General features: G+C 44.3%; 1 protein-coding gene across 1 annotated transcript in view; it reads left to right on the top strand.

Annotated features, from left to right (window-relative positions):
- The first annotated feature begins 650 nt into the window (after positions 1-650).
- PIR121 (transcription activator) overlaps positions 651-20943 on the top strand; it is a 108654-nt gene continuing 88361 nt past the window's right edge. The window contains exons 1-6 of the mRNA XM_086487152.1: positions 651-844; positions 19611-19683; positions 19945-20009; positions 20106-20183; positions 20493-20612; positions 20701-20771. Of these exons, the coding sequence (XP_086343278.1) occupies positions 791-844; positions 19611-19683; positions 19945-20009; positions 20106-20183; positions 20493-20612; positions 20701-20771 (461 nt within the window). The 5' untranslated portion in view covers positions 651-790. The remainder of the gene's footprint in view (positions 845-19610; positions 19684-19944; positions 20010-20105; positions 20184-20492; positions 20613-20700; positions 20772-20943) is intronic.

The following is a 20943-nucleotide window of genomic DNA, read 5'->3' as shown; positions in this document are numbered from 1 at the left end:
TCCCTTTTTTCCTAGTATAAGTCTTTCTCTTAGAGACTAACCATTGAAAATTTGAGCTGACCTTTGCTCCTCATTCACTTTCACTAGAAGTTAATTTCTCTTTAGATTTAGCAACAATTCCATCATGTGTTTGTTTTAACGTAATCTTTTTACCATTTAAAACACTAATTTCACCAATGCTTTATTGAATAGAAGGACTAGGCTCCAAGACTATTTCGGAAAACCAAGCCTACCTTTGCGCAACTGAGCCACCACCAGGGATATTAGTGGGATTTACTTGTTGACCATTTTATGCACTTTTCCTCAAAACTCTTAGTGCTCTTAATATCGAGGAATTTCTTTCTAGTAAATGTAAACATAGCAATACTTACTCAGTTATTGGATAGCCTTGGTATAGCAGGGGAAAAGTTAATATTACCTTTTCAAGGCTTACAAAGTCAACCATCCTTCCTAAAATCATGCCTTTTTGTGAATTAAATCACACCAATACAAATTCATGGATATGTGGACATCAAAATGCCTTCAATATTCTTGATGTTAGGGGGACTCAGCTCTAAGTTTAAGTTCTCTATAACGTTTGCAAAACTACTCAGCCTGCTGTGTCGTTAAAAACTTGCTTGCTCAAAAAGTGAGCCTCGTGTGACAACCCTCTAAAAGCTTCAACATATTGTGCAACGAGGTCCAGCCTTCAGAAGAGCAGTAATATTTTGCGCTCTTCAAGCTGTAATCCATTGCCAAATGAAGCTCTGATTTCTACTGCTAGTGCTTCGAAGAAAACTTGCCAGCTGCAATGGCGGTCCCTGTAGAAGAAGCCGTGGCTGCTCTCTCCACCTTCTCCCTCGAGGTACATTTCTTCCATTTCTGTCCTTTAAAATGCCAGCCTGCTTCATTTCATGGTATAATACGTCTGTGCGAGAGAGAGAGAGAGAGAGAGAGAGAGAGAGAGAGAGAGAGAGAGAGAGAGAGACCTTGATGTCAACCACAAGACCTTTTTTGTGTATGAGATTGAAATGCTGTGCTTGGTTCTTTAAAGAAGTAATGTTAGCTTGCAAGCAGATCCGTTTGCATGTTGTAGGCAAGCTGCTTCAAAAGCATTGGTTTATCCTTGAACTCTCCACAGGCTTGCTCCAAGCTCGTGTGTCTCCATCAAACGTACGATATCATGCCCCTCCACCTCTCTAACCTGTGACAGGTTTCTGCTAGTCTCTGATGGTAGGTCTTGGGGGATACCAACTACACGTTTGATATGGGTATACTGCTAATAGATAGGAGTAATGTTGCACCCTCTTGATGTGATTAGACTCGAGAGGATCTCAATAGCTTATGGACGACACCTACTCAGATTAGGATCACAACGCCGTCTCGTTATTCATAAGGGGTATGGTTCAGGGGCTAGATTCAGAGGGTCTCACATGTATCCTATTACCAGTTTCAAAGGGAGGTAGCACAATGGAATACATTTGAGGATGTAGCACATTTGATCACATCACTCACTATCCCTCCCACACCTATCGGCACTGACCATACTTAAATTCATTCTCCACCCTACATGCCCCATCTACATGCATCCTACACTCTTACCATATACTTCCCACACGATTTGTTTGAAATCTACGCTCAGTTTGAAATCTGCGCTCAGTACGTTTTATGATGGCATATACCAGCTAGACCCCTCAACACCACTTGAGGCACTCTGTGTAACCGGCGAGCCACTAGCAAGGTGGCGAAATTATCGCAACAATCACTGAATTGAACTGAAACAACAAACAAAGTTTGGTGACCCTCTTGGTACTTCTTATCATATTAAATAATCCACAGAGTATAATTGTGAGGGAGTCACTCTGCAAATGTACAACCATGCATTGATTTGCAATGTAGACCTCCAAGGCACAATTATAAAGGCCCTTGGCCGAAAAGCAAAAAATACAAAAGTTGGCGCAAGGCCCAAAAGCAACTTCTAAAACATTGATGCCCCAAAAGTTTTCACACTGTCCACATTACCCATTGTATAGCTGCCTAGATTTAACGCACAATTTGTGGGTGCCATGTCGACAGGGCCGTACGCTAGCCACGCCATTTGTTACAATCTCTTTTTCTCCTTTGTCTTCGGCGGACGGGTCAATGGCCGTGGCATCACTTGTGAACCCCCCCCCCCCCCCCCCCCGGGCCCCGCAAAAAGAAAAAAAAGAGTAATTTCTCTCGAGTACATGTGCAAAACAGACAGTGGACAATAAAATAGCTGTGTAAACATTGATTCTATGCTTACATGCATTTGACGACTTAGACCATGCACTGGTACAAAGACACAAGTCATTGAACAATCATAAGCACATCCACATCATTGTTCCCTTCGAGATCTTAGACATGAACCATGATCATTATGACTTATTTAGCCATCACATTCAAACCGCATTGATCTTTCACAAATGTCTTGACACACTGAGTCTCGTCACTCCGCAGTCCGGATCCTTATCACTTCTCAAATTCCATGTAAACATGCCAATGATCGTCGCCACAAGACAATATATTCACAAAGCATGCATGCTCACAAATCCTAACCCACATTGGATTTTGGATCAACATTCACATAGTTTCTATTGAACACTCAGATGCAAATGATGAAAATAAGCCATCTCCTTTAATCCAAATCATAAATTACTATCTAGCCATCTCATCCTTTCTTCCCAACTAGTATGGCCGGCTGCCTTTGGCGGACTCTCTCTCTCCCTCTCTCTCCCTCTTTATCGCGTGCGAACGGGTTTTTTTTAGTTTTGGACTTTAGCTTTCAGGTTGCAGATTGCGACACGTGTAAAGGGCTCCCCCTTCCGCCATATTATGTTAGTAGATAGAACTCTTGATGCACCAGGATCACATTCACAAATGACATTTACAACAAGACCTCGCGCATAAAGTGTGAATTGAATACATCATTTAGCCATCACATCGAAATATCATTGATCTCTAGTAGATGTCTAGATGCACTAAATTCATCATATCAATCATGAGTATCATCTTTGCCGGTGAGTAGAAACAAAAAATGAAGACATTTCACCTGCTATACTCAAACAAACACACGCTTGCAAGAGTACTATAATGAATCAGCTTTTAAGGAGTTTCCAAGCACAAGCCCAAAACTTATGGTCAACTTTTTATGTGCATATCATAAAGTCACTCAACAGTGTACTGTCAACTTGTGAACACCCTCAAAATCTCAGAGAGAAATTTATTGACTCTATTCTCTTCCAGGCAATCTGTGATAAAGGATTGTAGTGGTTCTCCTCTCGTGCAACACGCACCGCACCAGATTCAACTTGCTGATTCGACGTGCACTTTTGGAATAGTCGAAAAATGATCGATCTTAACCGTCTTCTTCATTGGTACAACATGAGCGTGTTTGTTGAATCTATCCACAATAGTGCAAATACCATCCTGCCCACTCTAAGTCTTGGGGAGATCAACTCTCCCATGGTCGATTTGGAATTGATATAGGTTGTAGGAGTTCTCTCACTTTGTGCTTGTCATACTTTGCTTTTTGACATACCAAACAAGTACACACAAACTCATCCACATCCTTCTCGAGCTGTGGCCAATAGAAGTATCTCTCAACACCCTCAAGCATTCGCCTCTATGCCCTTGTTCCCAAACGAAAGGAGGATTGTGACACTCCATCAACACCTTTTGCCGCAAACCACGTCACACGTGGTCTTTCAGATCAAAACCCTTCCTTGAGAGCATAGCCTGACACCATCTCCCCACTTTGTACCTTGTCAAAAATCGCACCAAATTGTGTCTATAGCATGTTGCTCTTGTCTCAAACTGCTGACGTGTCAAGCCATTGAAGAACGGAGCCAACCTTCAGACGTCGGCCAAGGGGCCAATTTCCAAAACCCAAAGAAGAAGAAGTTTTACAAACTTAGAAAGTCTTGACGAGTGACCTTTCTACGGGCACTACGTGCCAATAGAAAAGAATAGACTGAACAGACTTTTAGCACTTCAATAACAACTGATTTGAAAGAGAGAGACGACACGGAGTGGCGGAATTCCACCCCAGAGAGTATTAGCCCCAAACCTTGGTGCCCCTTTCGGTATTTCTTTATATTGCATCAACACAGTACAAGCCAGAACTCCAGACTCTACACCTTCTCCAGGAAGCATGCCAGAGAATGAGCCCTAACCTCATATTTAAAGGCCCTTGGCCTAAAAAGCAATTTCAATGAAAAGCCTTCAAACTCAAAAACATTTGGTCCAAAAGCAAAGCCAAAAAGCTGCCAACGTAAATCACGGAAATCCGTACAGCTGCCATGTCATCAGCCAACGCAAAACGCGGAAATCCGTACAGCTTGCCACGTCATCATGCTAGTGCAATTTTCAAAAATCTGCCACGTCATCAGTTTTTGCGTGTGTGTGGGTCCTGCGTTATTTTAATCCTTTATGTCACTTGGGGCCCCATCCGATGGGGCCCCCATAAGTTGGTAGGACTTCTTCTTCTGTTACTTGTTCTTCTTAGGGTTTTGGCTCCTCGGCCGACATCTGTAAGTTAGCTCCATTCTTTAGGCTTTCACATGTCAGCAGTTTGTTACATGCCCCTGTTCACCACAACCATAATTGAAGTACGCAACACATTGCGCTTTTATAATTTGGGCCTTGTGGATTTCTTCTTCTGCTTCTTTTCCTTCTTCTTCTCTTTGGAAGACTCCTTTTCCGTTGACTTGGACACTCGCTTGTCCGTCAAGGAGCCTAAATGCATGGAGAATCCATGCTTTGTGTGCTCCATGAGCTTCTGAATGGTCTTGAACTTTTTCTTCAAACAGTACCGCTAGATCTCTTTCAGTAAGCTGCAACAAAACCATTCCATGTGCTCCAAGAAAGGGATCTTCTGAAAAGAAGCAACTATCAAAAAAGGTGTTCCAAATCGTTGACAATACATAACCAAGATATCATCTTTTGTCATCCTTAAGTGGTTCCAAGCCGTGATGACATCCTGTTCATACTCCTCGGTCAACCATGCTGAAGTGAACAGTTTCTTGAACTTTACCCTCATTTTTGGATCTTTCTTGTTCAGAAGTAGGGTCGATTATCATGTCTGAGCGTTGCCCTTCTGAAAAGATGCCACCTTTTGTACTTTGGAGGCTTCATAATAGTTACCCTAGAGAAAGCGGTGACAAACTGTTGTATGTAAACAAGAGCCCGATGCGAAGCCTTGAAGCCCAAAAAAGTGTCAAAACTTTAGTGCTTGATCCCCATCCTTGTTTCTTTTCAAAATTATCCTACCGAGTGGTCCTCAAGAGGTGACTCTGCTTCTTACCGTAAATGGTACCAAAAGGGTGGGTATCATTGTCTGAACTGTCAGAATAGGATGAAGTCTCCTCCTCTGAATTGCTAGATTGCTTTTTGTTCTTTCTAGACTTCTTGGATCTGATTTTCTTGCTCTTCTTGGTTTGTTTTCGCTTCTTCCTCCTTTTCTCATCCTCACTGGAACTAATTGTTGGAATCTATGAAGACGAAGAACTAGGGTCATCCTCGAAGCGAACACACTTCTTGGATCCAATTGCCACCTCGAAAGTCCTTTGACTTGCTTTTCTTCCGAGAGTGCGTTGTAGTGTTCATCATTTGAGTGATCTTCTGTTTAGGAGCTTCGCCAAACTCTTCTTACGAGTACAATTTTTGCTTTTCTGCACTTATCTTTGATTTGGTCTTCATGGCCAACTTGAGAGTTGAGCAGACATTATCTCCTCATTGAGAGTGAACCTCGTCAAGCGGGTGTTTCTTCAGATACTTCACGTACCTCGGGTCCTTGGAGTACTTGATCGTTCGTCTTGATCATTCGTTTGGCACATGTGTCAACTTGCAATTGACATCGGTACTCCGTCTTGTCGAAATCTCTCGTCGGAAACTTGCCTTGATTTTCTACCGAGTCCTTGGAAGGAGGCTTGCTCCTGTTGGAATCTTTGCTGTTTCCCTCCGTTCCCTTGGTGCAATTGAAGTGCTCTTCATCGTCAGAGGGGTGTTATCTCTATTGGATTCGCTGCTAGAACCCATGTGTGCTACCGAAAAACGATCCGATCCTTCGTAGAAGAATAATCATTTGAGCTTGGATACCACTGCAACAGACTTGGACACCCAAGTGAGAAATCAATAGCAACACATGAAGAAAAACTGCAATAATTGAACTTGAAGAGAAATGAAATGCTATATTAACGTCTTCAAAAGGCCACAATGACCTATGAGATCTGAAAGTTACAAAGTGGTGGATCTGATACAAAGTCAGAGTAACAAAATAACCTAACAACAGTACAAAACAAAGATATATACTATGGGGTCCTAAGTTGGTCGATGTGAGCCAGGCCAAAAACTAAGCAGAATAATGGGCGGCTTGTTGGGATAGCTGAATCACAAGAGATCTAGCATCGGTCGTTGGCGAATCTCATCAATTTCCTCCATGGTTAGTAGTCTGACCGAGCGTCTTGTATGCTTGGCCAGCGTGCTCCGAATTTTCTGTTGTAGCCTTCGTCGATGCTGTGTAGTTCTTTGCAGTCGTGGGCGCCTGGATTTCCCCAGTTCAATTGCTCCGTCAATCAGTGTGCCTCTGGTGTGAGACGAGGGGGAGCTCTGCTGTGGGAGTGGCTCTTGCGGCTGTCCCGTGTCTGCTCTGAAGAAGTCTGTGATCCGTCTTTGAGACTGGCTAGCCTCGCCATTCATCAGGCTATCTCTGTGTCTGCGCAGCTCGAGCAAGAACAAACCCAGGCATCTCTGATCTTCGTATCCCATGACTCTTAAGAGTGGTCCAAAACCCTCTCTGAACAAGCAATGGAAGCGGCCTCGTATCTCGTAGTAGACAGGGCAGCGGCATGTATAGTGTAGCTCTGTCTCAGGTTCCATGTTACACAAGGGGCATGTCCTGTCCTCTGCTGGTACTCCGCTATATCTCCCAGTCTCAATCCGCAACTGGTGAGAAGATGTGCGTAACTGGCCAATAGCACATCGTATCCCATGAGACAAGTGGGTATCCATGTATTTGGGTCTCGCCACAAAACCATCTTCCGTAAGTTGGAGGAGGTGGTCTCTGTAGAAAGCCATCTTCGTGCCCAATTCTTGTGCTGGTTGTATCCATGTCCTCCTGGTGTCTAGCTGGGTTAGGTCTTGGCGGATGAGCTTGGTGATCTCTGACTGTGTAAGAGTGAGAGATGGTGCATCCAATGAGTACTGGAATGGTGGCAGCCTGTCTATGTTGAACCCATGTGCCTCAAACCATGATGTCATCTCCCCATACCAGCATGTTGTATCTCCTTGTATGGCTAGCTGTCGAGAGGATTCAAGTGCTATGCGAGTATATCTGTCTCCAGGAAGTGCCCATGTGCAGTTTATGAAGGAGACTGATCTGGTGAGCGCCTCCACCACAAGTGGGGGGGGGCGCTAGCTCTGCTCGGATAATGGCCCGCGGTACTGAATTCTGATGCCTTGGCTCTAATGAGCCGCGAGATCATAGAGACGAGAGGTTTCTCCATGTTCCCCCATCCGTCTGAGTGACCCAGCCTCCCGTGGTGATCTAGTGAAGGTCCCCATATCTCGGTTCCATAGAGCAATGCTGAAGCCACCAAGGTGTCAAAGAGCCAGAGCTTCGTCCGGGGCTCCTAAAATTGAACTTGCGAACACATCCTCTCCAATCTACCCAATGCTGCGTGGGCTCTAGTAAGTTTGGTCTCTGCTGCTCTTCTGAGTGAGAATGCAGGTCCGCTAAAAACCACTCCAAGGTAAGTGTAAGCGTCTGTGTGCTCCATAGTCTCCTGGCCGTATGTGAATGTAGGTGCTGACCTCCTGATCCATTGTGGGGTGGTATTAAACACCATAACCTTGGTTTTCCCCAGGTTGACAGACAAACCACTTTCATGGGCAAACGTATGCAAAGCATCCAATTGACGTTGCATTCCTTCTGGGGATTCGGAGATCAACACTATGTCATCAGCATATAACAAAAGTGGAATCCATGTCCCTGCCAACTGAGCACCTTTATCCCCATCGCTGTCAATGTAGTCAGAGACCTCATCCACATACATACCGAAAAGAGTAAGAGAGAACGGGCAGCCCTACTTCACCCCAATAGTGGAGTAAACCGGTGTAGAAAGTCCCTCCGGGGTGCGTACATGCCCTACTACTGAGCTGTACAATGCCATGATCCCCCAAATGAGTTCTGTGGGTACTCCCATTTCCTGTAGTCTGCGCATCAGTCTAGCTCTGAGTACCGTGTCGAAAGCTTTGCGGAAGTCCACAAAGCTACAATAGATCCGTCTCCCATGAGATCTGTCTTCTTCGATGATGGCCTTAGTGTTAGGATATGGTCAAGAGTAGAGAAGCCTCTCCTGAATCTTGCCTGCCCAGTTGCACGTATCCCTTCCCTCTCTGCCCATCTACTCAGCTGTTGCTCTAGAATGGATGCATACAACCGTGCCAGTGTGTGCCCAATCATAATAGTGCGGTAATTCCCAGGCTCCATGGGGTCTCCTGATTTGAAGATAGGTACGATCGTAGATAGGCTCCAAGAGTCTGGTAGGCCCTCACACATGGCCCGGTTAAACATAACTGCTAGAAGCTCTGCTAGTAGGTCTTTGGCATGCATGAAATGCTCAGCGACTAGGCCATCATGATCATATGCTCTCCCAGTCTTCATCCTGTCAATAGCTTTCTTCACCATCTCAACGGTGAAAAAGACACATGCGTGTGGGCATGGATCGGGGGGTTGGGGAGGGCCGGCTGCCCGGGTGCTGTGTACAAAGATGATGCGTACTGCCCCCAGGTCTCTGTGGAGGAAATAGCAGGGGGGGGGGGACTGCTCATGAAAGAGCCGCCACGCTTCACGCGAGTCCTGACTCAAGAATAGCTGATATAGATCCTGCTCGAGTCGAGCGAAAAAAGCCCTCTTCTTCTGCCGCACTAGGCATCGGAAGTCAATTTGTGACTGTCTGTGAGTGACGTCCCCCAACAGCACCTCCCTCTGAAGTCTGACTCTAGTCTGGCGGCACTCCTCATCGTACCAGCTGTTCTGAAGCATGCTCCTTGATCGGCGGCTCTGCTCAAGCTGGGTGTGTGGGTATGCTTCTGCTGTTGCCTCATGTAATGTCTGTGTCAGTATAGTAGTTAGCTCTTCCAGAGGTCGCCCCGGGTCCTCAATGCATAGGCGTCTGTATATTCCGTCCATGTATATAGAATCCGTCTCCCGTGTGAATGTGTAGCGAGTAGGGCCTGCTACTTGTGGCCTATGTGCTATACTGAACTGAAAGGAGATGGTCATCGACACCAGAGCATGATCCACTGCCACCCGGATCGGTTTGGGCTCAACTGTGAGATCCTGGATACTAGAGATGAGATTCGGCTGTGCCATGACATAGTCTACTGTGCTGGCTCCATGTCTGTGTGGGAAGCATGTAAAACCTCTCGAAACAGGAAATCTCTGTAGGCCATTCAAGATGGCCAATCCATGTGCAGTACCCATGTCTATCAGGTGTCGCCCATACTCAGTACATTCCACATCGTGTGATAGTTTGGAAAGGCCCATCTCTCCAACGTCTAGCTCTCTTAGCATCTCCTCTGAAGTATCATTAAACACTTCCTGGTGATGGGCAGTCCTAGCATTGAAGCCCCGTAGGATGATAATGTCACCGTCCCTAGAGAACTCCCATATGTCATCATCCAAAATAGAGAAAGGGGACTGTCCTCTGGGTGATGCATAAACTGATGTACTCCGGGGAAAGTAGAAAATAGCTAGATATAGGTATTTGCCTGTCTCTGCTTTCAGTCTCACCCACATGTACCTAGCCTGCTCATCCTTGCGGGCTATATGTATCAGTGGCTGCAAATCCTCTCTAAATAACACTGCCACTCCCCCTGAGCCCCGCCCTCTGTGCTCTGAGCATGTCTCCTATCTGTAGGCTGTCTCCCACGTGTATCCACTGATGTGAGGCATGGATTGCCCTGGGGCCTGGTGTGTCTCAGAGTAAAAGATGATGTCTCTTCCAGTAAAGCTATCCTCAAAGGCCCCCACATCAAGACGCATAGATCCATTGCAGTTCCAGGCAGCTACTTTGAGTGTGGTCCCATAAGTCTCGCACCGTCATGTGGAGCGTCGTTCTAGTATTACCACTTTTCCGTCTCGGTAAAAAGCGATCTTGCCTTTTTCCCTTGCCGCTCTAATCTCCGGCATTACTTCCTGCATATGAGCGATATGCGAGAGGGTGAGATCATCCCCGAGAAAGATGCCAGTCTCTTTAAGAGTTGGTCTTTTCTTCAAGAATGACTTCTTTGCTTCCATGGAGGGAAAACGGAGGATGAGTGCTCTTTCTTTTGAGGTTTCTCCACTGCTTCCATTTTTCTTTATGTTGCCCACTCTCCATGCCCTTGTGTGCGTGGGCTCATGAATCCCCATCAAGGCTGTGAGTTCTTTTACTTCTTCGTCCACATTGCCTTTGTCTTTAAGACCGCAAATTCTCACATGTAAAGCGCGCACCCTTCTCCTCTGCTCCTCCTCTAGTGTCTGATTAATGATGTTGTTGGGTGTGGGCGTGGGCGTTATCTCCTTGCCTTTTCCTTTCTTGGCCACCTTGATCCATTTCTCAGCTTCGTCCGCCTTCTGTTGAGTTTTGGTAAGAACATCCACCCAAGAAGTCGTCATTTCTTTATGCTGCTCTTCTCCTTCTTTGATGGCCCGTACTTGCTCCTTTATCGTCTCTTTCTTGAGTGACGCGATCTCTTCCTCTTGGGTCGTCACTCGGTCTTCCAACGTGCTTATCTTGCTCTCTTGGATCAGTACGCGTCCTTCGAGTATGTTTATTGTGCCCCAGAGGTTGCGGTTCATCTTGGTCATGATCTCCGTCATCTCCTCTTTGCATTTTTGAATGGCATCCTCTAGGGGGTCGGCTTTATCATTCATCTTCCTCATGCTTGATCGCCGTCCGCAAGGGAGTTAGGTGTACGTGTGCACCCACCCTAGCAACGGGCGTGGCGGCTGGGAGTCATTGGATGTACGTGTGCACCCACGCTGGCGGCGATTGCGACGAGTGGTGGAGCGCGAGGCGGTGTGGCCAGGTTCGCCCTCTTCCAGTGTGTTTCTTGATCGTGCTTCGGCGAGCTCTTTCTTGAGTGACGCGATCTCTTCCTCTTGGGTCGTCACTCGGTCTTCCAGCGTGCTTATCTTGCTCTCTTGGATTAGTACGCGTCCTTCGAGTATGTTTATTGTGCCCCAGAGGTTGCGGTTCATCTTGGTCATGATCTCCGTCATCTCCTCTTTGCATTTTTGAATGGCATCCGCTAGGGGGTCGGCTTTATCGTTCATCTTCCTCATGCTTGATCGCCGTCCGCAAGGGAGTTAGGTGTACGTGTGCACCCACCCTAGCAATGGGCGTGGCTGCTGGGAGTCACTGGATGTACGTGTGCACCCACATTGGCGGCGATCGCGACGAGTGGTGGAGCGCGAGGCGGTGTGGCCAGGTGCCCTCAATATGCTCAGCTGTGTGTGTGTGTGTGTCTCGAAAACAAAAGTGAAGGAGATTTGATTTGATTTGATTTGATATTCACGTCCACGGGGGGCCAAAATGACCCATGGGACCTTTTAGACATTCTTCTCTTTCGAGGGTGTGTTACTCGTGTGACTTTTTTGTGTCTTCTGTGAGTGTTTTGTGGTGTTCTAGTATGCGGGCAAGATATGTCCCGAGAGCTGTAGGGGAGGGGTCCGTTTTTGAGAGCAACTCGGCGAGAGTATGGCATCCGTGTATGAGCTGCTGAAAATCAGCTCGAATATGTGCGTATGCTGGGCATTCTAACGTCACATGTGCTTCATCTTCAAGGGCTCGCATAGTACATGATGTGCATATTCTTTTCTGAGCATCAATTTTCAGCCAGCCGCCTGTTTCTATCTTAAGCAAGTGTGATCTTGTACGCATCAGAGTTATGGCTTTTCTTGCCATATGGGGCATAGGCGTTTGGATGTGTACTTGGGCTTCTGGCTTGCTTGTGCTGTAGAGCTCCCAGTATTTTGTGTTGACATGTTTGCAATAATATTCGAACTTAGACCGATGTGTGGTCGTTCGCCATTTATTGTGAAGGCATTCAAGTAGTGCTATTTCAAAATTCAGCATACATTCCCCTTCTTCCCCCTTGACAATGGGCATGTCCACATATGCCTCTACATTCCATTTTGCAAACCACTTCCTTATGTCTTGGATAAGACTCCATGTTAAGAATTTACTTTTCTTAGTCTTTTGTAGTGCACATCCGGCCTTCCATGCTATGTGGGGGATTCGAGTGGAGGGCATTAGTTTAACTTTCATAATGTATGTAAACATTCTTTGCAGGGCTTTCATTTCGAGGGGTCTTTTGCCTGTTTCCAAAAGCAACACTGAATACGATGTAGTTTTTTTGACTCCCAGATGTCTACATAGGAACTTCTTTTGTATCTTTTCAATCTCATTCCATGGGTGGGCTGAGATACTAGCTCCCCAGAGAGAGAGAGAGAGAGAGAGAGAGAGAGAGAGAGAGAGAGTCACGTGACACATCCAATCCTATGTGTCCATGGACAAGCTACTTCATGACCAGGGTTCAGTTCAGTCAAGCCAGTCTAGAGTAGGAAGTGATCTGGCACTTTTGTGAGTCTGTTCGCAGACCGTGCATGTCCAGACACTTAGAGTAGATGCTTATTCTCTGGTTGCGCACAGCATGATCATCAGATTTAAGTCGGAACCATCAGGAGCATTTTTACAGTGCATAGACCTATTTTCCCTATTTCAGCCAATTTTCACTTATTATTTTTAAGTGACTTTTGTTGGGAAACTAGGTAGGGCAAATTTACTAAGTTTGTGTATATAGAAACCTAGCGCTAGCACTTTCTAGTAGATGAGGCAACAGGAACCCGGTGTTCATCAGGCATCTTCTCAGCAAGACTCCCCCCGCGACAACTCTAGCGTTTTCTCTCACCGGAAGGGCTAGCGTTTTTGCATCAGATCAGCCAATGTTTTTGCACTTGCAGATTCCCGACGACAGTAGACACCAGATCAGCCCTAGCGTTAGCAGATTCCCCAGAAGACAGTAGATTCCCATCGTTAGCAAATTTCCACCGCAAGAAGGATTCAGCCTAGCGTTTTTGGTTTGCAGATCAGCTTCAGCGTTTTGCAATTCCATCGCGACAGATTCAGCCTAGGAACAGCGTTTTCAGTTTTCAGCCTTTAGACACAGCAGAACAAGTCCCAAACCTCGTAGATCTCACCTTCCTGCAGCAGTTCCTCGCCGCACGGTCAGATCCCACGAAGCTTGCAGATTCAGCCCGGAAAACGCAGATTTCAGCATCTGTGTTTTCAGCACGTCGTCGTTGCATCTCGTCGTCATCGACATCGTCACCGACATAGAGTCAGAATTCAGCAGATAAAGATTTGCAGATTTCAACCCTTAGCATTTCAGATTTCAGCCCGTCTCGTCGTCGTCAACATCGTCGGCAAGTCCAAGCATTGTAGAGATTTGTGCAATCAAAAGTAGACTGCTCTCGCCATAGAGAGTGGGGCCTTTCGGAGGAAGGTTTGACAATATTCTGGTGTCGTATTCTTCTCTCTCTATTCTCTCAGTTTTAGCACCTTCATTCACAGTGTTCACCACTTTGTTTGTGTTCATTGCACTCTCTCACTAAAGAAACCTTGAGCACAGTTCGGAGCACTCATCTTGAGCAAAGTTCAACATTCATTCCGCTGCACCTTACACACACACACACACACACACACACACACACAGAGAGAGAGAGAGAGAGAGAGAGAGAGAGAGAGAGAGAGAGAGAGAGAGAGATTTTATTATCGTCCTAGGAGGTCAAATATGACCTATGGGACCAAAGTTACATGTGATGTAGTATATGGCTGATGAGTGACTCTCGATGCCCCAAAATTGTGGTGATGAGAGTCGCAATGGAGAGCCCACACTGTGGCTGGGAGAGGAAAGTGTGTAGGTCTAAGTCATGGCTGAAAATGTGAGAGAAGCAAGTTTGGATGTGACCAAAAGCTGAGCACTCTAGTAGTGTGTGGTATTCAGACTCTCGAACTTGCAGTGAGCATAACTTGCACAGTCGATTTGACTCTTCTCCATTGCCCCAACGTCTTGTCTCGCATCGGGAGCTAAGCCGAATGGCTGTGATAGTGCGTATCGCCGACAAGGGGATAGGCTCAAGCATGTAAGTATTACGGTTTCTTCTTTCAGCAAAGAACATGGTTTTGTAGTTAGGGGCAATATGAGTGGTGTAATGTATGAAGTGTGACCCACCGGATTTCTCCCAAGCCGTAATACATTGGCGTTGTAGAAAAGCTTCATTCACTTGGGAGTCAATTGAAGCATCATGTAGCAAGTGTAATGCATCCCATCTCCCAAACCCCTTCTTTATGTCTTGCATCCATCCCGTGCTCAAGATCTTGCTTTTATGCGTCTTTTGAACTTTTTTGTTTGCTTCCCATGCAATTGTAGGAAGTCGATGTGAGGGGTTTTGACGCATCTTTATCATGTACTGCACTACCCTTTCCATGCCCATAACCTCGATTGCAAGAGATTGCGACTCAAGAAGTAGGAGCATATATGGTGTTTGTGTTTTAACTTGGAGAAAGTTTGTAAGAAAACGCTTTTGGACATTCTCAAACTCTTTCCAAGTAGACTTTGAGATGCTCCCGTCCCACACTTCAACTCCATAAAGAAGAATTGGTGTCACCAATGCATCAAAAAGATACTTCTTGAGAACCCAACACTTGATGTTTCCCGCATTACATATGTTCTCAAATGCATAATATGTTCTCTTTCCCGCTTCCAAACGACGCATAGCACATTCATGCCACTTGTGATTGGACGGAACCTCAAGGCCAAGATACTTAAAGCCCTCAACAACTTCAAGTGTCTCATTGTTGTACACAATGCATGGCTTCTCCTTATGGTTGGTTTTTACAAGTATAACCTTTGTTTTGGATTCATTCACAATCAGCCCATTATGCAAGCAAAAGTTCTCAAGGACAACCATAAGCTTTTGTGCATCTTCTAAAGTGTGTGCTAGAAGCACTACATCATCCGCATACAACAAAAGCATGATTACCGCATTGCAAATAGTGACCTCTTTAATGCTTTCTTCTTGCATAAAGTTAAGTACCATTTGTTCCAATTGATCGATGCATAGACCAAAGAGGGTTGGTGACAACGGACATCCTTGTTTAACCCCAATAGTGCTTACAAAAATTTCTGAAATTTCTCTTCCTATGCGCAATTGACAAATCACCTTTTCATAGATTCGAGAAACCGCAAGCATAAACTCACTTGGCACTTGGAGTTCTTCCATCCTTCTTCACAAATTGTTACGTGGAATCATATCAAAGGCTTTCTTAAAGTCCACAAAACAACAATACAATCGCTTGCCTTTCAACCGACTTTCCTCCATGAGAATACGAAGAGTGACAAGATGATCAATGGTGCTATGGCATCGACGAAAACCCGCTTGTCCTTTTGCACGCTCGTCATTCTCTTCAGCCCAATCACTCAATTTCATCTCCATTATGCACCCAAACAACTTTGCTATAAGAGACCGAATCATTATAGTCCGGTAGTTGTTGACATTCTTTACATCCCCTCCTCTATGCAAAGGCTTAACCCACTTAGTACTCCAATCATAAGGCATACCATGTTGAAGTGCAAGGTTGAACATATCACACATGCACTCATGGGTAAAATCTCCCGTCCATTTGATCATCTCCGGCTTGATACTTTGAAGATCTCCCGCTTTACGAGTTGCCAACTTTTCAAGCCCACCGCATATATCCTCAATAGTAAAAAAAGAGAGCATACATGGGAGTGAACCATAAAATGACATTTTTTTAGCATTTGCTTGCTCATATAATTGCCTACAATGTGTGTACATATCCACAAGACTCAAGTTACCAAAATTCTCAACCTGCTAGCCTCTAGTCTCTAAAGTTTCTCCAAAATCTTCCACATGCATGTGCCTTTTCTTGGGCTTAAAAAAGTTGTTGCTTTACTTCCCATCTTCTTCTCTTCTTTTGAATCAATGCCTTGTATGTATGCAAATGACTTTGATAGTTGTCTTTGTCCATAGCTGCATCAAGCTTTATCAAAGGACTTTCGAGCATCTTGACATTCTTTATCAAACCACCTTTTGCGTGATCTATCTTTGTTGATACCATGGAGATGTTTAATGGCAAAGCATTCTTCGGCACAAAGATAAATAACTTTCTTGAAAGCTTTCCTTAGTTTCCAATGGTGCGTCATATTGAAGCTTTGTCATCCATAACTTTTGCTCAACCATTTCAATGTACATTGGTGCCCATTTGAAATCCTTTGGTTGAGATTATAATGCTTAGTTGCTTCTCCACATGAAAGGTCAATACATAAGGTTCGATGGTCGAATTCTGGGGTCCATTGGCTAAACATAAAACTTTTTATGCGATACATGATGGCTTCGGAAAGTAGCATATAGTCAATCACACTGTCCCCATTATGTTTCCTACATGTAAATCCATTGGTTCCACTCCACAAAGATACATCATTGGCAATGAGCATACCCGTGCTATTACACATATGTAAAAGTAACTTTCCACAGTGATCCGGCTCTTTCTCATCCATTGAAGTACGATCATACAAGTGAACTTCCTCCAACTCCTTTGAAATGTATGGCATATCAAATTGTTGAGTATCATGTTGCAATGTTTTTGTGCGAGCATTCATATCTCCAAATACAATAACATCACCTTCGCCTTTGAAATAAAGCAATGTCCTCTTCTAAATAAAAAAATGGCTGATCTTTATCACTGCAAGCATAAAGGGAGAATCATGATGAGGAATGTAGCAACCGGCTACAAAAATGAGTGTTCTTTTTAGTGTCATAATTTTCAGCCATACATAACATTTGTACTTGTCATCTTTCACAATTGATACAAAATCTTCCAATCTTTTCTTAATCATACATGCTACCCCTCCTTGCCCTCTTCGTTGCTTGAGATGCTTTGACCACATCAATGAATGTACATTGTAATCCTCCAAGCCGTTAATCCTTTGTGTATCATGCTCCCAAGTTTCAACAAGAAGTACAACATCGGCTTTGCTTGTTAGTTCATCAATGCCAACCCCAACATTCCATGGGTATCCATTACAATTCCAAAAGCATATTTTCAATTGTAACTTGGTCTCATAGGTCACGCATTCCTATTTGCTCGAGGAACTAGCCTCCTCCTTGGGCACATTTTCTTCTGAGAGATCTGCTTGTTTTTGTTATTCTTTTTTTCATATGCCTTGCGATGCATATTTTGTTGCTTAATAGTGCAATCTTCACATACAAAACATTTTGTATCTCTCAAATAGATCCAACTATTATCAAGGATAATCTTTCGTTTGGTCTTATCCGACATGGTTCATACAATTGGCCGTTCTCTTGAGCGAGGAGCTCCTTGCTTTCGCACTCTATGTGCTCCATAGACCATAACTTTGGACATGTCAAAGTGGGTTTTGAAGAAATCTTCGATAACAATGGCAAGAGAAAGAGGTGTCTCTAACTTCTCTTCAAGAATTCCACGAATAACAATGTTCTTGGAACCTCGCTCTTATTTTCTCAACTCCTCCACATTCACATTCTCAACATTCTTTGTTTGAACCATAGCTTGCATGAGTGAAGAATTAGGAACCACATTGTTACCACATACATCAGCCCAAGACTTGTTTGTGCATACATTTTTCATGTCGCATACATCCAAGCTCATGGTGTCAAATTTCTCCTCTTTCAATACATGGTCATGCTCTACTTTGCTCATGCGCTCCTTCAAAGCATTCAAGTCCACAAGAGAACGTTTACATTCCTTGACTTCCTCTTCAAGTTGCATCAAAAGTTTTGTTTGCATCTCAAGTGTCCTCTTTCATTCTCAACCACAAGTACTCTTAGTGTGCCATTCTCCATTGCAAGTGCTTGTAAGTCTTCGCGTTCGTTCTTTGTTTATGGTCTCTTGCAACGATACCAAGTATGCCATGATCATGGTTTCCGATGTCGTTGGTTGGGTGATTGCGTTGCTATTTCCACACTTACGAGATTTTGGATCATTTTCCACAATGAAATGAAAATGAAATGTTATATTAACGTCTTCAAAAGGCCAAAGTGACCTATGAGACCAATCTGTTACAAGAAAAACTGCAACAATTGAACTTGAAGAGAGAGAAGAGGAGAGTCAGCACGAAGCGGTGGAGTTTTGCTTCTAGATGCACTAGCCCCAAAGATTGGTGCCCCTTTCAGTATTTCTTTCTTTATTGCTCGATCTCAAAGTACAACTCCCGAGTGTCCTTCTCTGCACGCTTCTTTATACAGAGATTGAGGCCCTGGGCACACTTATAAAGAGCACATAAGGCCCAATAGCTAGGCGCCTCAAAAAGCACAATGGCTTCCCCAAAAGTGCTCAGCGTTAAAACCTTCAACTCTAAAAGCTGGGTGTTAGAAAATCTCTACGCAAAAATCTGCTAAAAGCCTGGCTGTACAGAAATCTGCCATGTCAGCAGATTTCCATGTTTTGCGGGCTGCATTCCACATCACCAGTTTCGTTGATTTCTAGGTTTTACCGATTGCTAGGTTTTTGGCAGGTCTTGTCCATTGGCAGGGGTCCTTTAGGGTTCTAGGAAAGCCATATCAGCAACTTGTGACATATTGTATTGGTCTCTGAATCTTAGGAGGGATTGTAGGTCCATTTACAGGCCCTGGATTAGTTTTGCACACAGAAAGGTCTAATAGTGAACCTTGGGAAGACCAAGGTTGTGTTTTTTCATACATCCATACAAATTAGGAGCAGAGGTCCTATCCACACTATTTGGAGGGCGAGTAGAGGGTGATAGACTCATATATATACCTTGGGACTGCTTTCACAGCCACCACATGCTGCTTCTCCATGGCGAGCGCAGCCAGCAACAGACTCACTAGAGGGTACACTGCACTAGTGATGCTGGAGCGCCGTTGCCACCAGGCACACTTCAAGGATCCCCACTCAAGGGGATGGCTTTTTGACGCCCTACGTTGATGTATGCAGCAATAGTTTGGGCACCTGGACCTACAGCTTCATGATGCACATGGATTGAGAGACCATAGGTTATGACAATCTCTGGCATCATCCACAACAAACTCTCCATCAGAGATGACATTATCAGAGTGGAGCTAGCCACACCACCCGTGGAGGCTCTCTGTGAGACAATATGTGTCATCCAGAGATTGAGGGAGCTATTGAAAGACGCACCCTCATACAAAGCTGTCGAGAACTGATTGTAGAGAACTTCTGTTTTGGTGTCTTGGTATGGTTCAATGTCTATAGACAGAGATTTATGTCTTTGCCTTGTTGAGGGGGAGGGGACTTGGTTTGCATTGTTTGAATGTCAATTTGCTCACTTGTAATTTTAGCAACCTTCTCGGTTTGCCTCTGATTGTTGTGTGTTCTCACAGACATGCATTTTCTGATCATTTTTTTTTTCTCCCATTCACGAAGCAGCTGTGCTTAGCCCTGAGATAAAATGAAGAGTTTCATTGCAATCATAAATATCTGGTCCTGTCTTTTCTATTTGTGGCTCTTGCATTGCAGGATAATCAATCAGACGTGCAAGGGTTAGCAGCAATCTTAATGAGCGGGAAGAGCTCATCCAAAAGCCCTATTGGTATGTCAGTTTTTTATCGATATGAAGAGTCAGCAGTTTCATTTTGATGTGGTTTGTTATCAGCCTCCAGCTTAGTGTTTTCACATTTAGGTCAATTACCTTCTGATTTGAAGGCACATCAAGCTAAGAAGCTGGATGATTTGGCTGATTAGTAATTCAGTTCTGGGAGACAAAAAATTCTGATTGAGAATGTGTTTTCTGTAAAATGTTCTTTTCAGAATTTTGTGTGAAACCGAGGTGTTTGTACCTTTCTTTGCACAGATTACGAGGATGTTCCTGCCTACAGGATGTCACTCACAGAGGACACAAAATCCATAAATCTTCTGGTTTGTATCAAGTTTATATAATGATCAATTCTCAAGGATATTAGTGGTATTGCAACTCTGAACTGGTTCTTACATGCAAAACCGGGGTTTTAATAGAATCTTCTTGTCCAAGAAGGAAAAGAGATGGTTGCAGTTCTTTACACCTACAGGAGTTGTGTAAAAGCACTACCACAGGTTCGGGCTTTATTTGCAATAAGTATATCTTCTGTCTCTTTTCAAATTCAGACTTTATGGGAGGGCTCCTGTTCCCTTCATAGAATAGATCTGCAGTAGGTTTTGTCCCTGACCATTGCTTCTTATTCTTTGCCTGCTCATATTCAAGTCCTCAATTTGTTATTGAACTGGGCTTCATCCATGCTTTACTTGTAATCCTAGACCTGAAGCATGCTACACTGTTATCTTAAACACTTTGCAATAGTTTTTTGTTGTTGAACAGGTTTATGCTGCTTTTGACCTTGGCTTAAATATTTCCTGATAGTACAGCTACCAGATTCAATGAAACAAAGTCAGTCGGAACTGTATCTGGAAACTTACCAAGTTTTGGATCTAGAGATAATTCGCCTTCGTGGCATTCAGCAGTGGCAAGCATCTGCCGCATCTAAAGTAAGAGTTTTTGATATGTAACTTATCAATCTCTTCTCCACTCAGACACCTATGGATATTTCACTAATCTTTTATGGAGAATGCTCAGCTGGCAGTTGATATGCAGAGATTTTCTCGTCCAGAGCGACGAATTAGTGGCCCGACTGTGACACATATGTGGTAATCTACATTTTTGTTTATTTGTTGTGCGAGTTCTTTTTTCATTTTCACCCATCTATGCTGCAATTGAATGCTGAGTGGCACATAGAGTGCAAATTAATTGCCTGTATGGGCATTGGGGATCCATACTTGGTGATCTGTGAGTTTTCTATGCTATTTTGACACATGTAGG

Source organism: Adiantum capillus-veneris, chromosome 17 (assembly GCF_014529385.1).
Source record: "Adiantum capillus-veneris isolate H3 chromosome 17, ASM1452938v2, whole genome shotgun sequence".
Classification (NCBI taxonomy): domain Eukaryota; kingdom Viridiplantae; phylum Streptophyta; class Polypodiopsida; order Polypodiales; family Pteridaceae; genus Adiantum; species Adiantum capillus-veneris.
The sequence above is the reverse complement of the archived record's forward strand: the minus strand, read 5'-3'. Positions and strand labels throughout refer to the sequence as shown.